Source organism: Monopterus albus, unplaced genomic scaffold (assembly GCF_001952655.1).
Source record: "Monopterus albus unplaced genomic scaffold, M_albus_1.0 scaffold6.1, whole genome shotgun sequence".
Lineage (NCBI taxonomy): Eukaryota > Metazoa > Chordata > Actinopteri > Synbranchiformes > Synbranchidae > Monopterus > Monopterus albus.
Window position 1 is genome coordinate 3738585 of NW_018127886.1, and position 20758 is coordinate 3759342.

Consider the following 20758-nt stretch of genomic DNA (forward strand, 5'->3'; position numbering starts at 1 on the left):
TGCTCTTCTGTCTACAGCCATCATCACCTCCACCTCGACCAGCCCAGGAGTGACCTCTGCGTCCGCAGCCCGGTACATCATCATCCACCATACCACTGACTGTTTTTCTGCTGCTGCTGATCGACACCCGGTCATCTACCTCATTACTCCTCCTGTATATATGTCACTACCTTCACTGTAAATAAACCTCACTGCTTGCACCGAAGCCAGCCACCTGGGTCCGCTTTTTATCTGCTCGCTCACTCTGTGTTCGAGCGCACCCTAACAGAAATTCTGGGCAAAAATACAAAAACGGGGGAAAAAAACCCCTAAGAATTTCTTTTTCTTCAATTCCTACTTCCTTTAAAACCCTAAATCTCATCAAAATAAAGCCCCATCTCACCTGTGCACCCCAGTGACACTCTCCTCTACAATGCCCCGCACTTTCTTGAAGACACTGGGATACTTCTTGTACACCCAGTGAGTTAAGTCTCCGCCATCATCCAGGATCTAAGCAACACAAATCAGAATTAACAGTATGAAAGATATCCTTCACAATAAAACATCTAGTCTAAGATAGCAGATTAGAGCTCAGGGATAGAAGAGAACAGGCTACAACTGGTGTTAAATCTATCATGGGATCATTTGATTGATACCATGTTGGTCTGCCAGCCATCAGTGTTGACACAGCTATCGATGCACCACCAGAAGTCATCCTCTGTCTCACCCTTCCATGCAAACACAGGTACCCCTGCAGGAAACAAAGCACACATACAAACATATGCAGTACATATACATATATGTGTGTAAATTTTTTTTTTTATCAAAACCACATGCACACTATAGACACCCACAGCTACACATAGGCTATAATTAGCTCATTTTTAGGAACCGTTGACAACCATTACAGTATGTTACCAATATTTAAACTAATGTTACCCTATGTTACAACCTGTTTATAAGATAACTTTCTGATGGGATTTAACTGCAAACAACTCATTTGCAAGTAAAACTTTCACATGTAAAGCTGGCCCTAGGAAAGGATCTGACCTATCTCAGCGAGAGCAGCAGCCACCTCATTCTGAGTGGAGTAGATGTTACAGGCAGTCCAGCGACACTGGGCCCCAAGGGCTACCAGGGTTTCAATCAGGACCTACAAGGGAATGATGGGATATACATATACATAAGAAGGCAGCAGAGATGAAGAAAAGAAGGACGTAACAATCACAGTGATCTGCAGTGAGCAGGATGAGAGGGCGTACCGCTGTCTGAGCAGTGATATGGGTACAGCCTACTATCTTCGCCCCAGCCAGTGGCTTCTCCCCCTGGGCTCTCTTCCTCAAGGAGATCAGGGCAGACATGTCTGTGGAGGAACAAAATGAGGACAAGTTAAAGGACAATGAAAGGACATAGAAGTTTTATTTTGGGAACGGAGAATAACGATAGACCACTTTGAATAGAAAAATAAGCCTTTCTACCAAGTCGACGTGAAGGAAATGGCTGTAAAACAGAGACTAACTGAACGACAATGACAGTGACAGCTGTTGCTATCAACACTATAAGTCTCAAGAACATCTGACGGGCATTCATGTTTACCTACCACTCATATGGGCAATGTAAACAGCCAAAAACAGAAGAGAGAGAAGGAATACACACGCACAAAAACGTCTGAGATGGGAGATGAAGTTTCAAAAGCAAAAGAACAAAGTGAGTAAAGACTGATAAACAGAACTGAGAAAAATAGTTCACTTAAATGTTCCAGAATAATACTGACACTGCCCCAGCCTTGGGTCATAAACAGCTTTGAATTCAGGACGAGAGAGCCTTCTCAAGTAGTATCTAAGCAGTAAAATAGATGTCATGCGATACATATCTGATAACAGTTAACAGCTTTGTGTAAATGGTTACAATAGGAAGTTTCTTATCTGACTATATCTCATTAAAATCATAGAAAACCGATGTTTAATTCCTGCATGTACACAATTGCCTCTCAGTGCAAGACAAGACAAGTGACTCCATAAGAGAGCCATCACTACAACTAGGATCCACTCAAATCCATGTTGATCAAAGTGCATTGGCGCAATCAAAGGATCTGTGATAATGTTACATTTTCTATGTTGAAACTGGAAAAATATGACTGATCTCTGAAATGCCCACTATGTGCAACAGAGGTCAGCAATACCTTGTTCTGCAATTTCAATTTCTCGGCGGCCAAATTCAGCCTGCTTAATGTTCTTCACACAGAAGTCACTGCTGCCCTGACTGTTGACCTGGGTTTTGTCCCGGGGGGAGGTTTCATCATCGGAGCTGTCAGTGTAGGACGCAGCTGGGAAATCCAGAACATAAATGGTCACTTTTATAGAAAAGCATCATGCCAGTTATCAAAGATACTTCACATACATTGTGTGAAAAGTGGAGCTGGTATGCGTTTCCTCTATATACAGTATATACAGTACATAAGCTATGTGTTCATTGCAAACACATGCACACTTGTATGCATGTCTATACTGTATGTGCTTTTACGTAAACATGTTCTATGTGCTGTATTTATGAATGAGTGTGTATACTTCATTCCAAAATACAAGATATGAACAGTATAAAAATAGATTCATGATATTGATCAGTTTGTTTGTCAAATTGACAGAGGTCTAGTTTTAACATCTCTTAAAAATAGAGTGACGCTTGTAGGTGTCCAGTACCTGAGCTGTAGCTGTCTGTGGAGGACTGCGAGATGGAGCGCGAGAGTGAGCGGCGGCCCGCCTTGGTAGGGTACTTGCTGAATTCCTGTTTGTCCTCTGCATTCACAAACTGGATCTGGAGAGAACCAGGACAAAACAGCGCACAGCATAAGCATAAAAGACAAAAAAAATCTGATACTTAAGAACTTAGTATTGAGATTTTAATTGTCAGTGTCAGCAATGAGATCAACGGAGCAAGGAAGAGCAAGAAACCATCATCGCCACACATTAACAACGATGACACTAAGTTACACGAGGGTGACGATTTAAAGGAAAAGCCAACATTAAGCATCCTAGGAAGGTGTCAGACCAACAGCTACACCTTGACACTGATTCTCCAAGTCTCTGAATGCTACTGGAGGGATGAAACCAATTCTTCCAAAGGCTATTCCCTCACTTTGTGTTTTGATGGTGGTGGCGGAGACGCTGTCTAACACATTGCTCCAACATCTCCTGTAAGTGTTCAACTGGGTTGAGATCCGGTGATTGTGAAGGCCATAGTGTATGATTCACATCATTTTCCTACTCATCAAACCAAACAGTTACCCCTTGTGCCATGTCATACAGGTTTTGCCCTTGTCACCTATCTGTATATGCTGTAGATAATGTGTTCATGTGCTGTTTCACCTGCTAAAACTGTCCTTTCAACGGTAAATCACCTGAGTTTATTACAGTAAATCACAGGTGGGTCGGGAAGAAGGCAGCCGGTACCTATTTTTAGATTCTCCCTCCTGCTCTGTGATTTGTTCAAATACACAAGCTTCAATTGTGTTGGTGTGGTTCATCATGTCAACCCAATCCTTCAAAGGACCCAAGATCAAAGACCTGGAAACACATAAAGTGGAACAGCACGCAGCTAGCTTGACAATTTTAACAGAAGATTTAATACTCAAAGGTTCAGTCTTCGGCTACCAAACCACAGAGGTTGATCTAATTTTTTAAAACACATGTTGTTAAGCTACTAAATAAAAGTCAGTGCCAGAACAATCCTGGCAATAAATAGCCTCTAAATGTAGAGGAACAATACCGTGTGGATGCAGATGCTATATTTTCACATATGTAGATGTCCAAGTGGAAACTATAACTTCTCTTACACCTGAAACTATTAATAAATATGTCTGTATGAAAGAGACTGTTTCTGGACAGGGTCACAGGTAACCATGTTATTCAGGATGATACCGAAACAGGACGCCTGCAGCTGGTTACCAGGTCTAAACCACATGATGTCCTTTTATTCCATTTGATTTTAGAGCCTATCAATTCAGATGATGTTGGCAACAGATCCACTAATGTGGGTTTAGCAAGAGGGTGAAGTACTGACATTATCTTGCAAAAAAGAAACCCTGATGTTGCTAAAGGCCTGATGAGGTGTTGCACAGAGACCCGATATGCCCCCCCACCCCTTCTCTGTCTGCATTTCCAAAATATACTACAGGTTGTGATGTGTTGGATCAAATCATTGCTAACTTTGATGTTGTATAATGTCACAACATCATATTAATGTCATGCAATCACAAGATGGTGGACATCCTACATGCTTGTTGTTAATGCACAAAGGCCTTCACACTATTTTAGTATTCCTTTATTCCTTATGTCTTCATTAAATCCCTGTTATACCTGCTCTAATGTATATTGTTACGTAATGTGGTTTTATAAGATTTGTGTGTTTTATATACACTTTTTAGGAATAAATATGTTTAAATGACAACCATTCTTGTTTAGACATTGTGACCATTTAAATTATACAAAATGTTTCCTTAAGTTTTTGAATGCTGGCCAATCGTCTGCAGTAAGAATCTTCACTCTGTCATATCCTCAAATTTCCACATGCTTCATTTTTTTTCCTTTGAACACTCACATTTCATCAGTGCTTCATGCTTTCAAATGACTTCATTCATTGTGCCGATGCCACAGAACCTTGTTTTCTTATTTCCATAGAATCTGTTTGGACTAAAAACTAGCGTGCAGGACAGCAGAGTTGACACAACACACAGATGATGGCCTACTGTTAATCTTGGAATAGATGAATTCCAGACTAACAGCAAGTCAAGTAACATTTGAATTTGGCAGCACTGCAACAGCCCATGACCATACCTTAAAGGTAAAGTCTAAAGTTAATTGTTATGACACTGTAAAGTATTAATGCAGCAGTAAAGGAATGCTAAATGGAAAAAAGATTATTTCTACTGACAAGCAAAAATGGTGAGAGGATATTTTTCCAGGTGTAAGCTCACAGCTGCAAGACTCAGTAACCTGGTCACTGCATGTTAGCAGAAGATGAAGCAGACTGAATGGGATTCGTAAGGCCAACACCAACACACTTTATGATCCATAAAGAAATTCCTTAACACAACCTTCTGCTTCACATTACAATAAATAGGTACATTTTCAATAAAAATTTGAAAAGCGTCATTACTGCGATGACTTCTATGTGTTTAAAATCAAAATAACTCTGATAGGAATGGATAAAACAGTAGTAACCTCACTCACTGAGTAGACACAATCCCTCTTTCCATGAGCAGTTGTACCTGGACTTCAACCACCACTGTGTCAGTATAAAGAAACTCAAGAAGCTTGTGAGACAGTGTGTACTGAGGAGCTCTCTGTATGTCTGTTTTTACAATTTAGATTATACTGTATCCTATACACTTGCAAAATAACACTTTTATGTTTGCTTTGCATCAGTTTGGACTCGTGAGAAGTTCGCAGTCTCCTGAGTTGCTGCATTTCCACAGTTCACACACACCAAACTCTGAGAATCCTTTTCTTGTGATTATAGAATTAGGAAAAACAAGAGGTTAATCTAAAGTAATTAATGATGAAGTACTCAGTGATACTTAAGATTCTGCTTCTGCTACTCTCACAGAGTAAGGTGAGCTCTGTGAATAATACTGGCTTTTTGAGGAGAAGGCTGTACTTTAACCTGCACTTCAGTTGAACATTTTTGTTGCAACACTGTGTGGTCTGCTTAATCATTTTACACAACTGCTAAGTAGAAGAGAGAAAACTTTTGACATACTAAAAATAACTCAGACACATATCTATGTGGGATGTGCACTATCTTCTATCTTTAAGAATAGGTGTACTGGATGAGTTCCTGGCGATGCATTAGTGGCAACTCACCCTTTCTCTCCCATGCCCATGTTTGTGTGCCATGCCTGTTGGTCACTGCTTGCTCTCTCCAGTCTTCCAGCCTACCTCCCTGTGCCTGTGTGTCCTCTGTCTGATGGTACTAGGTGTCCCTGATGTTATTATCCCAGAACACTCCCAGGCAGAGCCAGGGGGAGGTTCCCACCTATTATCATGATTTCTAATGGCCAACCTGGGGGGAGAGAGAGGCCTAGAAAGGAAGAGGAGGTCAGTTCCAACTGAGCCTCTTTCTTTCCTCTCTATGGGTCTGTCCTTGACAACCAGCTGCTGAAGTCTGTAGGTTGTGTTTTGAGGTAGATTTTTAAAGCGCTGAGAGAGAAAATGCAGGAAAAATACAAATACTAAGATAAACAGGTATGCACAAGCAAATTAAGTACAGAACAATTCACACACTCACAGCCTGGTGCTGCAACAATAGGTGGCCCATCCAGTCCCATTCTATTGCTAAAAATACAATTTCTCTTCTAGACAGCAGGACAGATCACATACTTAAACTGTGGTGTGACAGTCAGCCAGCGGAGTAAAGGGTTCAGTGTGAGCCTGGCATAATGCAACACTAGCCACATACTACTAGAGTTTCATCTAACTGAAAACACATACAGTCTAATCAGAGGTGGATCTAGGGAAATTTTGGACAGGGTGGCCAGGCTGGGGCACAGACTCAGAGAGGGGTGGCACAGTTGAAATACATGTACAAAGTAAACTAAACCCCTAGTTCTATAAAATAATAAAGCATACATTATTACGAACCAAATATTTTGTGCAAAAATCATACAGACAGTGCCATTTTTGCTAATTTTAACTGCGTTCCTAATTTAGTCCCTGCCGGGGACATCACATCCTGCTGTACCTCTCATGGCCACATGTTAATGCACATTTGATAGGTTTTCCTATGTTTACAGAAGGCGATGTCTATTGGCTATGGTTTTTTTTATGTTTACACACACACAGTGCATAATAATCCTAATAATTATTTGCGATTTTCAAAATAAAACCTTAAATGAATAGTTTCCGTTTGTGTATTTTTGAACATTTTCAACACATTTAAACAGAACAGTGATAATACTGATAACCATGATAATTTTGGTCACTATAATCATTATGTTAAACTTTCATACTGTTACACCTCCAGTATCTATTTACTATATGTTAATTTTATATCACTGTTTATACCACCTTTAACTTATTCCTATCTCTGTCTTGGTGAATACTGCTGCTAATTTTCATTGTCTCCAGGCCCAGTCCCACCACTAGGGGTCGCCAAATTTAGGTCACATTTTCAATTCCTATACATAAGAGTAGAGTAGAGAAGGTACTTTATTGATCCCACAGTGGGGAAAATTCATGTACAGACATAAAGCTATATTCACATCACAAGCTTTAATGCTCAGTTCTAATATTTTTGTGTTGATGGTTCACATTCATTTTTGCAAGTGACATATGAACTTGAACCTCATCTGACATCCTAAATTACACACATGTGCTGATGTAACTGAACTGTGAGTCACGTGTGCGTACAAGAATAATGTCCCCCCCCCAAAAAAAGAATTCTCAACATCTTCATTTCAGGTTGGCTTGGTCATAAAAGTTTCTCCATAAATGTACAAAAAATGTGAAACATCCTCATCTCTTCAATGACTCCCTTCGCTGTCGTTGCTCTCCCCCGTGTTTATTTTTAACCGGTCCGTGAGGGTCAACACTGAATGATGACGGCAGGAGATATGAGTATGCTCAGAGGAAGAAGATGTTAAAAAAAAAAAACATTTGGATTCCAATATGAGCATTCTGAGAGCAGTCACATGATCAGAAATTGAATATGAATCTCATCTAAGTCCACATATGGAAGTGGCCCAGATCTGATTTGAAAAAAAAAATCCATCTTGGTTTATTCACATATTCAGAAAAAGATCAGATCTTAATTGCTTGAGGGTGAAAAAAAAATCGGATCTGAGTCACTACAACGGGTAATGTGGTCATACTGTAGCTTAAGCCTGACAATTGAATCTATCTTTGGATTACTCTAAGGTAAAGTCAGTGAAGATCATTGTCATCATATATTGTATGTTTCCATACCATCTTTTAAACTTGCCAACAGGGGGGTGGGATTGTACTTTTGACCTTCACGAACCTCTGCCATAATGTTAGCAGACAAACGAGATGAGATTGTGATAACAAGATATGAATATTGTGGAGATTCAATGTAAAACAGCCCACAGGGATCAACTCAGAACAAAATTGCAGCGAGAAAGTCCCATTCCCAGGCGGGCATATTGTGTAACCTCTGGATAGACTGAAAGAGAGAGGAGGCTGAGTAGTGGTGTTCTTTAACTCACACACCCACACACTCACGTGTTCATTTTTAATTTGTAGCACTGATATTTGTTTCTCACTGCACTTTTCAGTTGATAATGTGACACGTTGCCTCTGAAATTCTACAGACTATAGACTATTCTATTCTTCGCTTTGTTTGATCATTTAGTTTTTTTTCCCAAAGGTTGGCAGTAGTTTTTTCATCCTAACAGGTGACTCAGTTCAACACTATGTTCTCACATTTATTCATAACACACTGGTTTGTTTTCATAAGCGCGATGCACATTCCTGCCATTCAATATGTTTTCCATCGGGCTCCCTGAAGTGGCTCACAGCCCATATATTATTTCCTCATCAGACAGAGGGGCCTGAGCTAATATTTTGATGTCTGTGAGCCCCACTGCTGGGAAAACAAATAATTTCATAATTATGACTATTCTGTTCACCTCTTGTAGACACATTTATGTAAAACAAAATACTTACTTTGTTGCAATCAAATCATAAAGGCAGTTACACAAGTGAAACAAAAAGAAACAAACATAAAAATATTCCTTGTTATTGATAATATCATTTTACTCACCTGCTGAAATATGCAATACACCGTACTTACCCATATTTAATAGTGTAAAGATAATCTTAGGCCATAATATCAGCGCACATAGCATCCAGCTCTTAAAATCATAACAATAAGTGTCATACACAAAGAGCACCAAAGGTCACCTTGAAGGATAGGAAAATGTCTCACAATACAGCTGCCAAACTTGACAAAAATATGACCTTAAAAAAGTTCCAGAGAATTTCCTCATCATCTCTGAGGCACAGTCTTGGCATATCGTTCACCACGTTTCACCAAAGCATTATAACCTTCAAGGACCACTGAACCTGAGCACCAGTCAGAGGAGTTTATTTTTTCAACATCTGAGCTGGTTAGTTCTGATAAACACAGCAGGAAGCCATGAGCTAGCTACCTATTCCATGTTTATCCACCGCCTGTTGCCAGCTGTTACACACAGAGGTGGATCAGTAATGATATCAGCAGCCACCTCCAGGGAGCCTTTCAGTCTGATGATTGTTCTGTACTGTTGTATAACAGCCAAGACATTCAAGGCCTTTTCTCACAGGTGCGCCTTGAGCTGCTAATACAATTTTATCAAGCTGTATTTATCACTAACAATGATGGTTCCCATATACGCACACACACACACATACTCCTGAACAAATTTAAGAGTGGCATCGCAAACATAAAGATCAAAGTTCACTAGATGTGATTCGTTTTCCACAATCCTAAAACTTCAGAGAATTTATACACTAGCCCTGTGACTGCAATTCACGGAGGATTGAAATTCTTCAGAAGGAAAATACCTACTAAATACCTCATGCTTAGTGTGCAAAACCCCTGTCTACACTCAAATGTGTTGGCCTGTGTATTTCTTCACTTTGTAGAAATCTTGATCCAGAGGTTTAAGAGCTCAACGTGGATTTTAGGTGTCTCTTGCCTACAGGATGTTGGCATAATGCACACAATGAGGTTTAAACAGAAAGATTCTATAAAGGCTGATTTTAACAAAAACCCAGTCTGGGTGAAAACTCCTTTTAAATTATATGTTGTTCCCTCAGTAATAACATAGTAAAAGCTATGATTAGACAAATACCACACATGAACAATGAAGAAAAGCTTTTCTGTGTCACCTAACTTCAGATTCTTAAGATGAATGTGACTATTTTAAAGATCCATTTGCATGTGTGCTTGGAATGGACCAGTCTCTCGGTAGGATGCTGTAACATGCAGCAGCTGTTGTGTGTGTGACACTGCAGCATCACATCCAACAATGCATCAAAGCTCCATTAACTTTGGGCTGAAGATGCAGATGGTGTCTTGTGCATATGAGATTAACCAACACACACAAACACAGCACACTGCACAGCCTTTCTGTGCCGGAGTACTTCACTGCAGCAGCTATAATGCGCACCAACGTGGATTTATCCCCTTCGCATGTGCCCGTCTACAGTAGCCTGCACACTTTCTGCTCGATGGCAGTGACTGAGCATCACGGCTCTTACCTTCTTGATGGATTTCAGAGTGGGGACTGCGGTGAAGGCTGCGGAAGGCATTTCCCCAACGTTCATATTCACATCGCTGCTGTTTTTGCTAACAGTCATCACTGAATATTTTTCCGCAACGTTTTCAGTCTCTTTGACATATTTCGTGGCTTGTTTAACCTCTGCCTTGCTGTCCACCACCGAGTCGGTCATTGCATCCAGGTGGTGTCGATAGTGTCACTGGAGAACAAAAAAGCCGGTTCTGAATTGAGTTCAGACCTGGGTTCGCTTTGTCCGTCGCCTTCCTCCTCGCTCGGTTAAGTAAGCTTCGGGGCTTAAAATGACCGAGGCGTAGCTAAGGCACTTCCACTAGACCTTGGCACGAAGCAATAAGTAGCCGACCTGAAAACAGCTGAGCCCGTTTTCTTTTATACTTTGTATAAGAGCCGTTCAAACACTTTCCTCGGTCCTCTAGGTCTGCTGTCATCCACAGGCACCAACATCTCCAAGGGGAAGGGGGCGGTTTGTTGAGGCTGTCACCTGAACAAGTGGGCAGTGTGTAGGCGGTGATCATCCAGTCAGCGTCCATGGATAGGAAAACGAATCCCAGCTGACACTGGGCGACAGGCGGGGTCCACCCTGGACAGGTTGCCAGTCTCATCACTGGGCTGACATGTACACAAACAGCCACACTCACTCCTAGGGGCAATTTAGAGTTGCCAATAAAAACAAAGTTGCACGTCTTTGGACTGCGGGAGGAGAAGCCGTAACCTTCGTGATGTGAGGCCACAAGGCTATATCCATAATTACATTTCGGATATCTAAAAAGTCGAAATTACAGTGACTAGACAAAATGATAAATCGAGATACAGTGCTCAAATTGTATCCTGGCCAGTAAGAATAACAATTTGACAATAAAATCTAATTGGCATATATTTCATGAAATCACCATCCAATCTTTTTTTTTTTTTTTTAGAAAAATGCAGGACTGCATCTGATCTGTAAAAAAAAGGTTTATCAACAATGAAGAAACCACACTTAGGTGACCTGACCAATGAATAGGTTCCAACATTGAAAGGTCATATGACGTGACACAACATGGGCCATTTTCCCCAACAACAGCAAATCTAACTACAAATTGTATAAAATGCATCCACAGAATTGGGCAAATTATTAAGTACATCCATTACACACTGGGGATGAAAAGAATTTCTTCACAATATTCTTACATTTCAGTTTTTGCTCAGTGGGCACCAGTTGGATTAAGATGCTTTGTCCATTGACCACTGTACATGAGTTGGAAAAAAAATAAAGAGAATCACATAAAATATATAGGACACTGGTGTAGCATCAAGGCTTTATGAGGAAAAAAACTGTACCATTTACATAAACAAATATTTAAAGCACTAAGTATCCACTGATGTCAAATTATATTTTAAATAGACCATGGTCTGAGTATGGCTTCACCACTGTCATTTCTCCTGTGTGGCTGGCCCTCGTTAACCATAACTTCATGTTTCATTATTGTCCAACCAAATCGTTATGAAAATAAAAAGGTGTTCCTAAGAGCTCGACCAGTAAAATGGAGAATGGAAGCATCCACTGTTTCAAAGAAGACCAGAACAGTCCACAGCCTTAGCAGCCACATAGCCAGCTCCCCAGAAGACCAGCTTAAGAGCAGAGAGATAAAAGAAAACATCCGGTGGCGGAGCTGGAGTTTGGTGTAAGACAATGGAGCAGGTGGGAGAAAAAAAAAAAGGGAGAAGAGAAGGTGTGGAAGATGGTTTAGCTGGGATGAGGCGCCTCAGACGGGTAGAGTGCACAGACAGAAGTGATGATGTTGGCAACAGTGCTACGAGACTCGGATCATTTGGGCCACTGTCTCGTCTGCTGCTGCCTGGGTTACTTCCTGCTGCTGCTGCCCAAGAGGAGGAAAAAGGATCAGCGAGGTCACGTTAATAAATGATGAGGTGTTTCAGTCATAAATGTCAAATCAGTAATTTCAATAGAGTGACAACTAATTCCACACAAACTACACATAAAACAATTTTTAGAAGGCAATTTTAAGTGATCAGCTGACAGCTTATAGCATATTGAGACTTGAGTCAGTATATTTTTTATTAGAGTGATTGTGTACAGATGATGGTTTTCTACACAGTTTGTTACCTGTGACAGGGCCAATGCCATTTCCTCCTTCTCCTTGAGTGAATAGAAACGTCCTCCATCTCCTCGTTTACGCTGCATAGCGTGACGGTGACGAGACTCGTGTAGGTATTTCTGCCAAAGAGGAAGTGGATAGCAATACAATGTGCCACCTCTGTACCAGTATTGGATGAAAGGTAACCTCACCCACCCCCAAAAACATATCTCTTATTTTTCCTTCGTGGTATTTGTGGCTTTCATGTGCAGTTAAATTAGAGACCTTTGTTTTCTACTATTATGACAATCATGCCATACCCTCCTTTCTTTGGGAATCTTGCCCTCAGCCTCAAGCTTGGCCCGGGCTTGTCTTCGTTTCAGGATGCGATGGTACTGTTTGGCGTTGACATAGAGAGGCTCTTCCTCGAGCATTTCAGCCCCTGGCAGGGGAATACGCTGCATTGTGGGAACTCCTCCACCTCCAGGCACCATCTGATAGGAAAGACGCAAACAGACACACTGTGCTTAGAACCTCTGGCATGACAAGCATAAATCAAAATATACTGATGTAAACAAGCTGTTACAGTTCAAATGGATAAACCAGTTTCACATGAATTATTACACTTTTATTCATATGGGGTATATAAGACTCATGTTAAGCCCTGCACACCCATACAGGTGTTTTGCAAATTGACCTGCCTCCTTTGCTTTGCTCCAAAGTTCAACTAGATTAAACCCTGACCCATGAAATCATGAGGCTCTCCAATGTTCAGCCAGTTTGAGAGAGGGAGTGGGACTGACTCTCAATCAGGAAAAAAAAAAGTTTACATTCTTGTTAGTCCGCAAATCATGCTATTTCTAGCAGGTTATGTTTAGAATCTAACCTATACTATTTCTATAGTGACTGCACCATAGCAGCTATGATAAACTAATAGAGAGGTGAGGGAGATGTCAATTGAGCACAGCATCAATGTGTGCATGCCACGACTCAAGCAAAGTAAGTGAAAACACCTGTGTGGATGGACAATGGGTGTTACGGACTTTAAATAAACATAGTAATACTCACTCCATTTAATTAAAGTTCTCAAATGATGTTGCTTACCAAGGGTCATGGTTCATTTTGTCAGCCCGAATACAATTCACCAGTACAAACAATACTATTATCACCAAACGATTTCACACTGTGTAGAAAAAGGCAGCTATAATTAGCACAAAAACTAAAAACTAAACTTTAATTAATTACTCTGAAAAGACAAACTCTGTGACCTTCACCACACCGCACACCCGTTGGTGAGTCCAGATTTTTACAAAAATAATAATAGTAAGATGCTGGGTACCTCTGCACAAGGCCTTACCATGACCATTCCACCTGCATTGACCATGTTGCCAGAGACAGGCAGGGTGACGGTCACAGTGCCTTGGCCGCTGTTAGTGGTGCTGGTATTTGTGCCACCTGCCTGTACAATCTGGGCGCCGGCCAAGCTGGCAGCTGGAATTGTGATCATTCCTGTAAAAAGGATTATCATGACAGCTCTTAATCCAAATGACAACTCAACAGTGCTCCTCTTTATGCAACTTACAAGGTACAAGACAAACACAAAAGGTAGAAGAAAACTAAGTTTACCCTGCTGCAGGACGGTACCATCTGCATTCACAGGCTGGTAGACAATTGTCTGTCCATCAGCTGTCTGTGCCACCTGTTGGCCCTGCACACTGATCTGCTGCTGCCCCTGCGGTACCATAAGAAAGGAGAGGAGACATTCAGTAATCATATTAATAATAGTTTGATTTAATGGATTTGCTGCTCGTATGGTCATAATATAACACCTGGTTCTGTCCAGCGGTGATGGCTGTCTGGGGCTGCTGGATGATGATCTGCTGGGGCTGACCCTGTTGGCCCTGGAGCTGGAGAGTCTGACTGCCTTGCAATTGGATCTGACCTGGCTGCACCAGCTGAATCTACACACAGACACGGTAATAACCAAAGGCCGGTGTTGAGTCACTGATCAATAAGACAGTAAGTTAATTCACACTGACCTAGTGACAGAAAACAACTAAAATAAAAAGTAAGAAAATCACATGTATTATAAGGCCCTTTAAATCTGGCAATTGTACTGAAATATAAGTGCACCTGCACTGTGCTTACAGCACAGGAAATGATTTATCATTAGATGCAAGTAAGAAGCATTTGTCAACAGCAACATGCCCAGGAACTGATAATGAAAAGAAATCTCAGACTACTGCATTTTTGATATTTACCAATAGTAATCCACAGAGAGCATAGTGACCCCCTCTGTAAAAGATAAGATCTTAGTAAGATCTAGTAACTGAGCTTCATCACTCACCTGCTGAAGCCCCTGAGCCCCAGAGACAGGAACCTGCATTATGGTTTGACCCTGACCCCCTGACATTGCTTGCACCATGATAGGTTGCCCTGAGGATGTGATGAGCTGGCCGCCGCTCACCTGGACCATCAGAGGCTGTCCCTGGACCTACAGAGAGAGAAAGAAAGCTGTTACAACAGTACTGACAGTGCTTAACATGCGACTTACAGGACTCTGAGCACATTTTGTCACACCAGGAACATCCAAGATACTACATAATGGACAAAAGTATTATTATTATTATTCTTTCAGTTTTGTGATATGCAAACATGAAACCATCTGGTTCCACATCAGTTCCAAACTGGAGCCCATGCCCAGTATATTCCAAACTATTTTGTCATGAATTTAGATTACACTTGCAAAATACAAAACCTCATAGATTTTGTATTTATTGTAATACTGATGTTGAGGTTGCATGAGATTTGCCCTGCTTAAAAGCACATAATTAGACAAAATGCTGCCATTAAATGACTCTTCCAGCTAATATCCATAAATGAGTGAGTGACCACACAGGACATATGAAAATCTGTGGCAACAGTTGTGCAACAGGAAAAATGCCAGGGGGAAGACACCCAATGCCATTTCGCAAAAACAAAAATATAGCTAATTGGTGAGAAGTAACAGTCAGTAAAGAAATAAAGATTTGTGCTAATGTTCAACCCCAGAAGATTCTTCTGCAAACTGCAAAAAAAAACATCCAGGTGACTCAAGTTTCATGGCTTCTGTCCTCTTCTGGAAGAATAATGCCTGACTTGCAAAACTTGCTTTTAAAAGCAAGAGACAAAGACAAGTCAGACAAACAGTAGTCTTTTGACAGCCATGAGAGCAAAAGCAAAAATCTAAGGCTGACACAAAACACACTGTGCTGAGGAACATGCAGTTTAGGCAGCTGTACAACATGCTGGGGGAGAAGGATAAACCAAACAGCACAGAGATGGGTCATGGAAAACAGCCCTGATTGTAGCATGCAAATTCATAGGCTGTAACACTGTCGTGACACTGACACAGGGCGGCGGTGACACCACTACCTGGAGTGTCTGCACCTGCTGGCCTGAGGCCGTCGCCACTGGCGCCTCTGTTTGTAGCTGCACAGCTGTCACTGTGCCCTGTGTCTGCAGGTGATTATCAGGAAAACAGATTAGATTTGGAATCTGCTGGAACGTAGTGATTCAGTGTATCTTCTGTAAGATCACGTTTTATAGTTGATGGTAGAGCACACTTTTCTTTACCAAAACCAAATTTATCTGAGTAAATTCTGAGCTTACCTGCTGCTGGATCTGCCCATTGGTAGTCTGCACAACTATTTGCTCCCCAGTGGTGGTGGTGGCAGTGGTGTACTGCTCCATAGCTTATTTTTAGTCACAATCCGCTCTTGAGACAAAAGAAAAGAGATGTACAACATCAACTGTGGTGAAACACATATTTCAATCCATCACTGTACAAATGATGCATTCAAATTTTTACTTAAAGTAAAAAGGTATTATAACTGAAGTACCAAAAGTACTTATTATGCAGAATTGCACATTTCACATTAATGTATTACATTATTGGATTATAACTAATGATGCATTATTGTGTGCATCATATGCCTATGATTTGAAATACTTTAAGTACTACTGGGTAGCTTGTGATTTCCCCATCAAGGATCAGTATGCTACTATACTGTGCGTCTTATGATTCAACTGTATGAGTATTAGTAATCTGATTTTGATTAACTAGCAACTCAAGTTATCAAATAATTGTAGTGGAGTCAAAAGTACAGTATTTGCCTTGGAAATGTAGTGAAATGGATGCAGGCACTGAAGGAAAATGGAAATACTCAAGTAAATACCTGAAATTGTACTTATGCACATTACTTGGGCAAAATTGCTTAGTTAACACTAACATTACTCCCCACACCGGGTATTTAATATGTGGGCCACTACCTTCTGGACCATCCAGGAGAAAAGATTATCTAAACATCAATTATCTAACGCTGGCGTTACGTGTGGCCAACTCAGATATTACTGAAACGGGAACATAGCAGTGACCCATATAATTAAAATCCATCATCCCAGTTTATCTCAGAATACGTCAGATGGCATGTTGAAATTGCGAGGTGATAAATAAACACCAAACTAGGTGATAAAGCTTGGTCAGATGCTGGATGTCGGTTTGCGAATATATTTTCTTGTGAGCTAACGGGCTAGCATCCGGTTAGCTAGCTTGAAAGCATGGAGAATGCTAGAAAGCATAGAAACGATTATTAGTTAATAGGTCAAATGCTAACGTCCGTCTTTAACTTCGGCTGTTGTTTATCATAGCTGATGCTAATTTGATAACATTAGCGATGGTTTACTGGTGGGTGGACGCTGGCGTTGTTATAAACCGCCCCTTTGTTTGAGATTCAATATTCTAACATTAGCTAACATTAGCTTCGGTTTGTCGATCTCTAGAGATCATGTTTCCTTGGAGCAATCAATAATGGAAACATGAAGTTATTTGAAGCCCGAGCAGCCTGGGACATAGCGGTCGAAATCAAACTGCCACTCGAGTTTTTTTGCATTTAGCAGGGTTAGTAATTTGGTTGGTCCATGACAAACCAATCCGTGCTGACAATTACCAATGCCTTCAATCGGGTCTCCCTTACCGTGTCTTCGCTGTCCGTTTTCCCTCTGATTGGCTCTAGTACAGCTCGCTAAAGCCCAATCAACAAAGTGAGCGGACAAAATGGCGCAAATGAAACAACGGGGCCCGGGAGGAGGTGCGCAGACGCGTCACACGTGAATACGGAGACAAAGTGAGGTGCGGAGCCCGTAGTGACCGGCGGATGTCGCCATTCAAACACATTTTTAATTTGCGACTTATTGTTTTTCACAGAGGTGGAAAGCAGCTTTCTTCAGAGGAAACCCTTCCACAAGACCACCATAAATGTACTAATAATGAAACCTTGTTTTCAGCAGAATATGATCAGAATCAGCTGAAAAATAAATGTGTTCTACAAGAGTAGTACGGAGACAGAACCAAAGAAAACAAGAAACTGATATTTGTCTCACTTTGCCTCAATCTAAGGATACATGTCATGCCTATCAACACTGGAGTATTTATGAAGGTGCCACGCCTGGTATACCTGGTAAATTATTTATAATTTTTCTCGGGGGGTTAATATTTTGATTAATAGATATAAATGTTTAAGGATACATTTTAATTAATTAAAAACTAATTAGCCTACTTTTTTGCTGGGCTTGTTTTATAATGCTGCTTGAATAAGACCCTCACTCATATTGTAATCTTATGAGACATTTTGACATTCAAAATCAGTGTAAACAGAAAATTTAGCCTACTAAACTGCCTGTAAAAGAAAGGATTTTTTAAGTCCGTTTAATTGCACCTCCACTCCGGTAGGGGGCTATAGCTTTATGTTATGTTAGGAGTTTCATGTTTGCGGAAGTACATCTACGAGTCTTACGGCTGTGCCAAGGTTACTGAGGTATTTAGTTTGGTCACGGTTTCCTTTTTATAAAAGGAAAGGAGGAAATTAAATTAGAGAGCAAGAGAATATTACTCGAGCAAAATAAGGTCCGTTAGTGGGCAGTTTACTAGACCTGAATTGTCAGACTGTATGAACATCCTGTTAGCATAACAAGCTAATGAAGAGGGGGACAAGTCTGTGAGCATGGCCCGACCTCTCCAGGTGCTCTCCCTCCTTTCTAGGCTTGGTGCTCTGTCAGTGGCTTCCTCGGTTTCTGCTCACGGCTGTCGATTTGCAAGCAGAGGAGCCAACAGGGCGTTGACAGGACATAGCCATGTGCACAGAGACAGAAAATCAAACGGACTTCCGAGATACAGTGCGGAGTTGTCTGATGAAGACCTGGAGGATTTAGAGGATGTAGAAGAGAAGATCCAGGCCTTGGTTGAGTAAGAGTCGTCAGCAGCAATCGCTTATTCCTCCATTGTAACAACTAACCATTTAATCTAATAATTGGTTTAATTCAGTATGCAGTCAGATTATATAAACCATTTGTCCCATGTATTTCAGCGGAGAGAGGAAGAGGCAGAGAAAGGTGAAATTTCACATAATGAGGACGCAAATGACTGCACCAGGAGCTCCACAGAGGACGCTTACCTGGGATGCTATTGAACAGATCAGGTGAGCAGCTTAGGTACAGTATGTCAGTTCAGCCACTAAAATAAAAATCACAAATGTGCCTTTAAAATGAACTGTTACTGTATTTTTTAGATATCTGAAGCAAGAGCAACCAGAGGAGTGGACAGTAGAGCGTCTGGCTCAGAGCTTCTCAGTCACCCCTGATGTGATCCTGAGAGTCCTCAGGAGCAAGTTTGTCCCTGCTCCTACAAGAAAAGAAAAGCAGGATGCCAAAGTAATGGCTGAACTGAGTCAGCAGGCGTTGCTTTCAGGTTCTGGGACAGGGCAGGACAGGCTGAAGCTGCCAAGGAACCACACACCAGCCATACTCCCATCTAAAAGTGGAGAAGGTGGTTTGGTTCCTGTGGCTGACCAGACTCTGATTCAAGGAGAAGTCTCAGAATCCCTGGCCAAGAGGCCTGTCCCCGTTACTGTTCTGCCCTCCCAGTTCACAGCTGGTGTTAGTAAAGGAGTCACATTTACAAGATCAACAGAAGAAGATAGTGCTACTCACACAAATCCAGCTGACGAGGAGGAGGAGGAGAGCTGGGATGGACAGGTGCTGACAGAAGAAGAACTTGAAGAGTTTCTGGAAATGGAAAAGCCCTCTCCTGTGGTGCAAGTTGGGAGTGATTTCTTTGATGCAGAGGGCAACTTTTTGTATACAATTTGAGGACATTCTATTGAATTGGTGGTTAATCAGACCAACATTCCAAGCAAACAGGCAAAATGAAAAGATGAATAAATGTCTAACAAAAATATTTTGTAGTGTTTTATTCACATTTTTTTGGCATGTTTAATCTCCCATTTATTGATCATTTATTTTTATACTTACACTATTCCTTCTAACCAGGAATGCAGAAACAAATAGAATAGGAAAATGTTTAAAATGTAAAAACCGTTTTAAAAAAAAATACAGGAGTAAAACTTGCTATTTTTATGTACAGCAATAAAATAGCAAACAGATGAAACTTTTGTTTACCTGAGGAATTGCTGAATCCATTCTACAAACCTGACTGTATTAGTGACTGATCCCTTTGTAAATGGTGTGAAAATGTCATTAACTGAAGGCCATCACAAAAATCATTATTTCAACTACATCAGCTAGCCACAATGAGGCGTATGACGGTTTTTTTTTTGCTCAGGGCTCTGTTCACAACTCATGTTTTTACATTAATGTGCATAAAACCAAAAGAAAGGGAAGAAATGGCCAACAACAACAAAAAAAAGAGGAACATAAGAATTTATTTGGAAACCCAAGAAAAATGCCTCAAATATACAGAAGAAAAACAGCAGATACAAAGATGTGATATTTAATTATTTACAGAACTCTCACAATGGCTTATCAATTTATACAGCAGTTTAAAAGAGTACGAAAAATGTGTTATGTTCACTTAGTGCAATAAACCTCCATTAAATAAGAACTCTGCCATTGTATAGAAGCTGCATGATAAACCTGTATTGCAGCCAGAATTTAGTCTCATACAAAGACATGAAAAAGATAAAAACCAGGTTATTGCTTTGAAAATTGAAGTATTGACAATTAACATGCAGTTGCATGACAGCTCATATGAAACAGACATGTCCTCTGCTTAAACGATTCATTTCAGGTAACAAGTGCAAGTTAGGGGTGTCACTGACATACTGGACGAAACTGGATACACAGTAAGTGATGGTGAATAATTATCAGTAAATAGACAGTGATCACATGTTGGGGGACAGATCGTCACACCAGACGTTTGTATACGCACAGCTAATTCAATGCTCTGAACCTGCTAGTCACAAATAAATAAAACCTATATGAAAGCAACATATTTAAAACAGATGGTTGTGCAACAAATGTTCAAAAGGGAAAGACATTTGTTGAGGCACACTGGACAATCCAGTTTAGC

At 40.8% G+C, this 20758-nt stretch overlaps 3 protein-coding genes across 12 annotated transcripts in view; 1 reads left to right on the top strand and 2 right to left on the bottom strand.

The window, feature by feature from the left end:
- ahcyl1 (adenosylhomocysteinase-like 1) overlaps positions 1-10821 on the bottom strand; it is a 20791-nt gene extending 9970 nt beyond the window's left edge. For both annotated transcript variants that reach the window (XM_020620417.1, XM_020620427.1), the window contains exons 1-7: positions 10239-10821; positions 2679-2793; positions 2162-2305; positions 1242-1342; positions 1030-1132; positions 636-730; positions 383-489 (exon numbers count right to left, since the gene is read on the bottom strand). In XM_020620417.1, coding sequence (XP_020476073.1) covers positions 383-489; positions 636-730; positions 1030-1132; positions 1242-1342; positions 2162-2305; positions 2679-2793; positions 10239-10430 — 857 coding nt within the window. In that variant the 5' untranslated portion in view covers positions 10431-10821. The remainder of the gene's footprint in view (positions 1-382; positions 490-635; positions 731-1029; positions 1133-1241; positions 1343-2161; positions 2306-2678; positions 2794-10238) is intronic.
- Positions 10822-11556: 735 nt separating this feature from the next.
- Positions 11557-17714, bottom strand: nfyal (nuclear transcription factor Y, alpha, like). 9 transcript variants are annotated; one of them, XM_020619597.1, is made up of 10 exons: positions 17343-17714; positions 16006-16111; positions 15766-15852; positions 14702-14848; positions 14184-14315; positions 13981-14086; positions 13694-13863; positions 12675-12848; positions 12384-12494; positions 11557-12135 (listed from the first exon to the last, which is right to left on the bottom strand). In XM_020619597.1, exons 2-10 carry the CDS (start codon positions 16084-16086, stop codon positions 12070-12072), a joined length of 1074 nt encoding a protein of 357 aa, XP_020475253.1. In that variant the 5' UTR covers positions 16087-16111; positions 17343-17714; the 3' UTR covers positions 11557-12069. The 9 variants fall into 9 exon arrangements, with proteins under 9 accessions (XP_020475253.1, XP_020475287.1, XP_020475243.1 ...); XM_020619631.1 differs by having other exon boundaries at positions 15769-15852; positions 17370-17711; XM_020619587.1 differs by having other exon boundaries at positions 17370-17711.
- Positions 17715-17801: 87 nt separating this feature from the next.
- ngrn (neugrin, neurite outgrowth associated) lies at positions 17802-19626 on the top strand. The gene is made up of 5 exons (XM_020615494.1): positions 17802-17852; positions 18151-18209; positions 18434-18637; positions 18759-18869; positions 18960-19626. The coding sequence occupies exons 1-5, from the start codon at positions 17802-17804 to the stop codon at positions 19537-19539; spliced, it is 1005 nt and encodes a 334-aa protein (XP_020471150.1). The 3' UTR covers positions 19540-19626.
- Positions 19627-20758: the final 1132 nt, after the last annotated feature.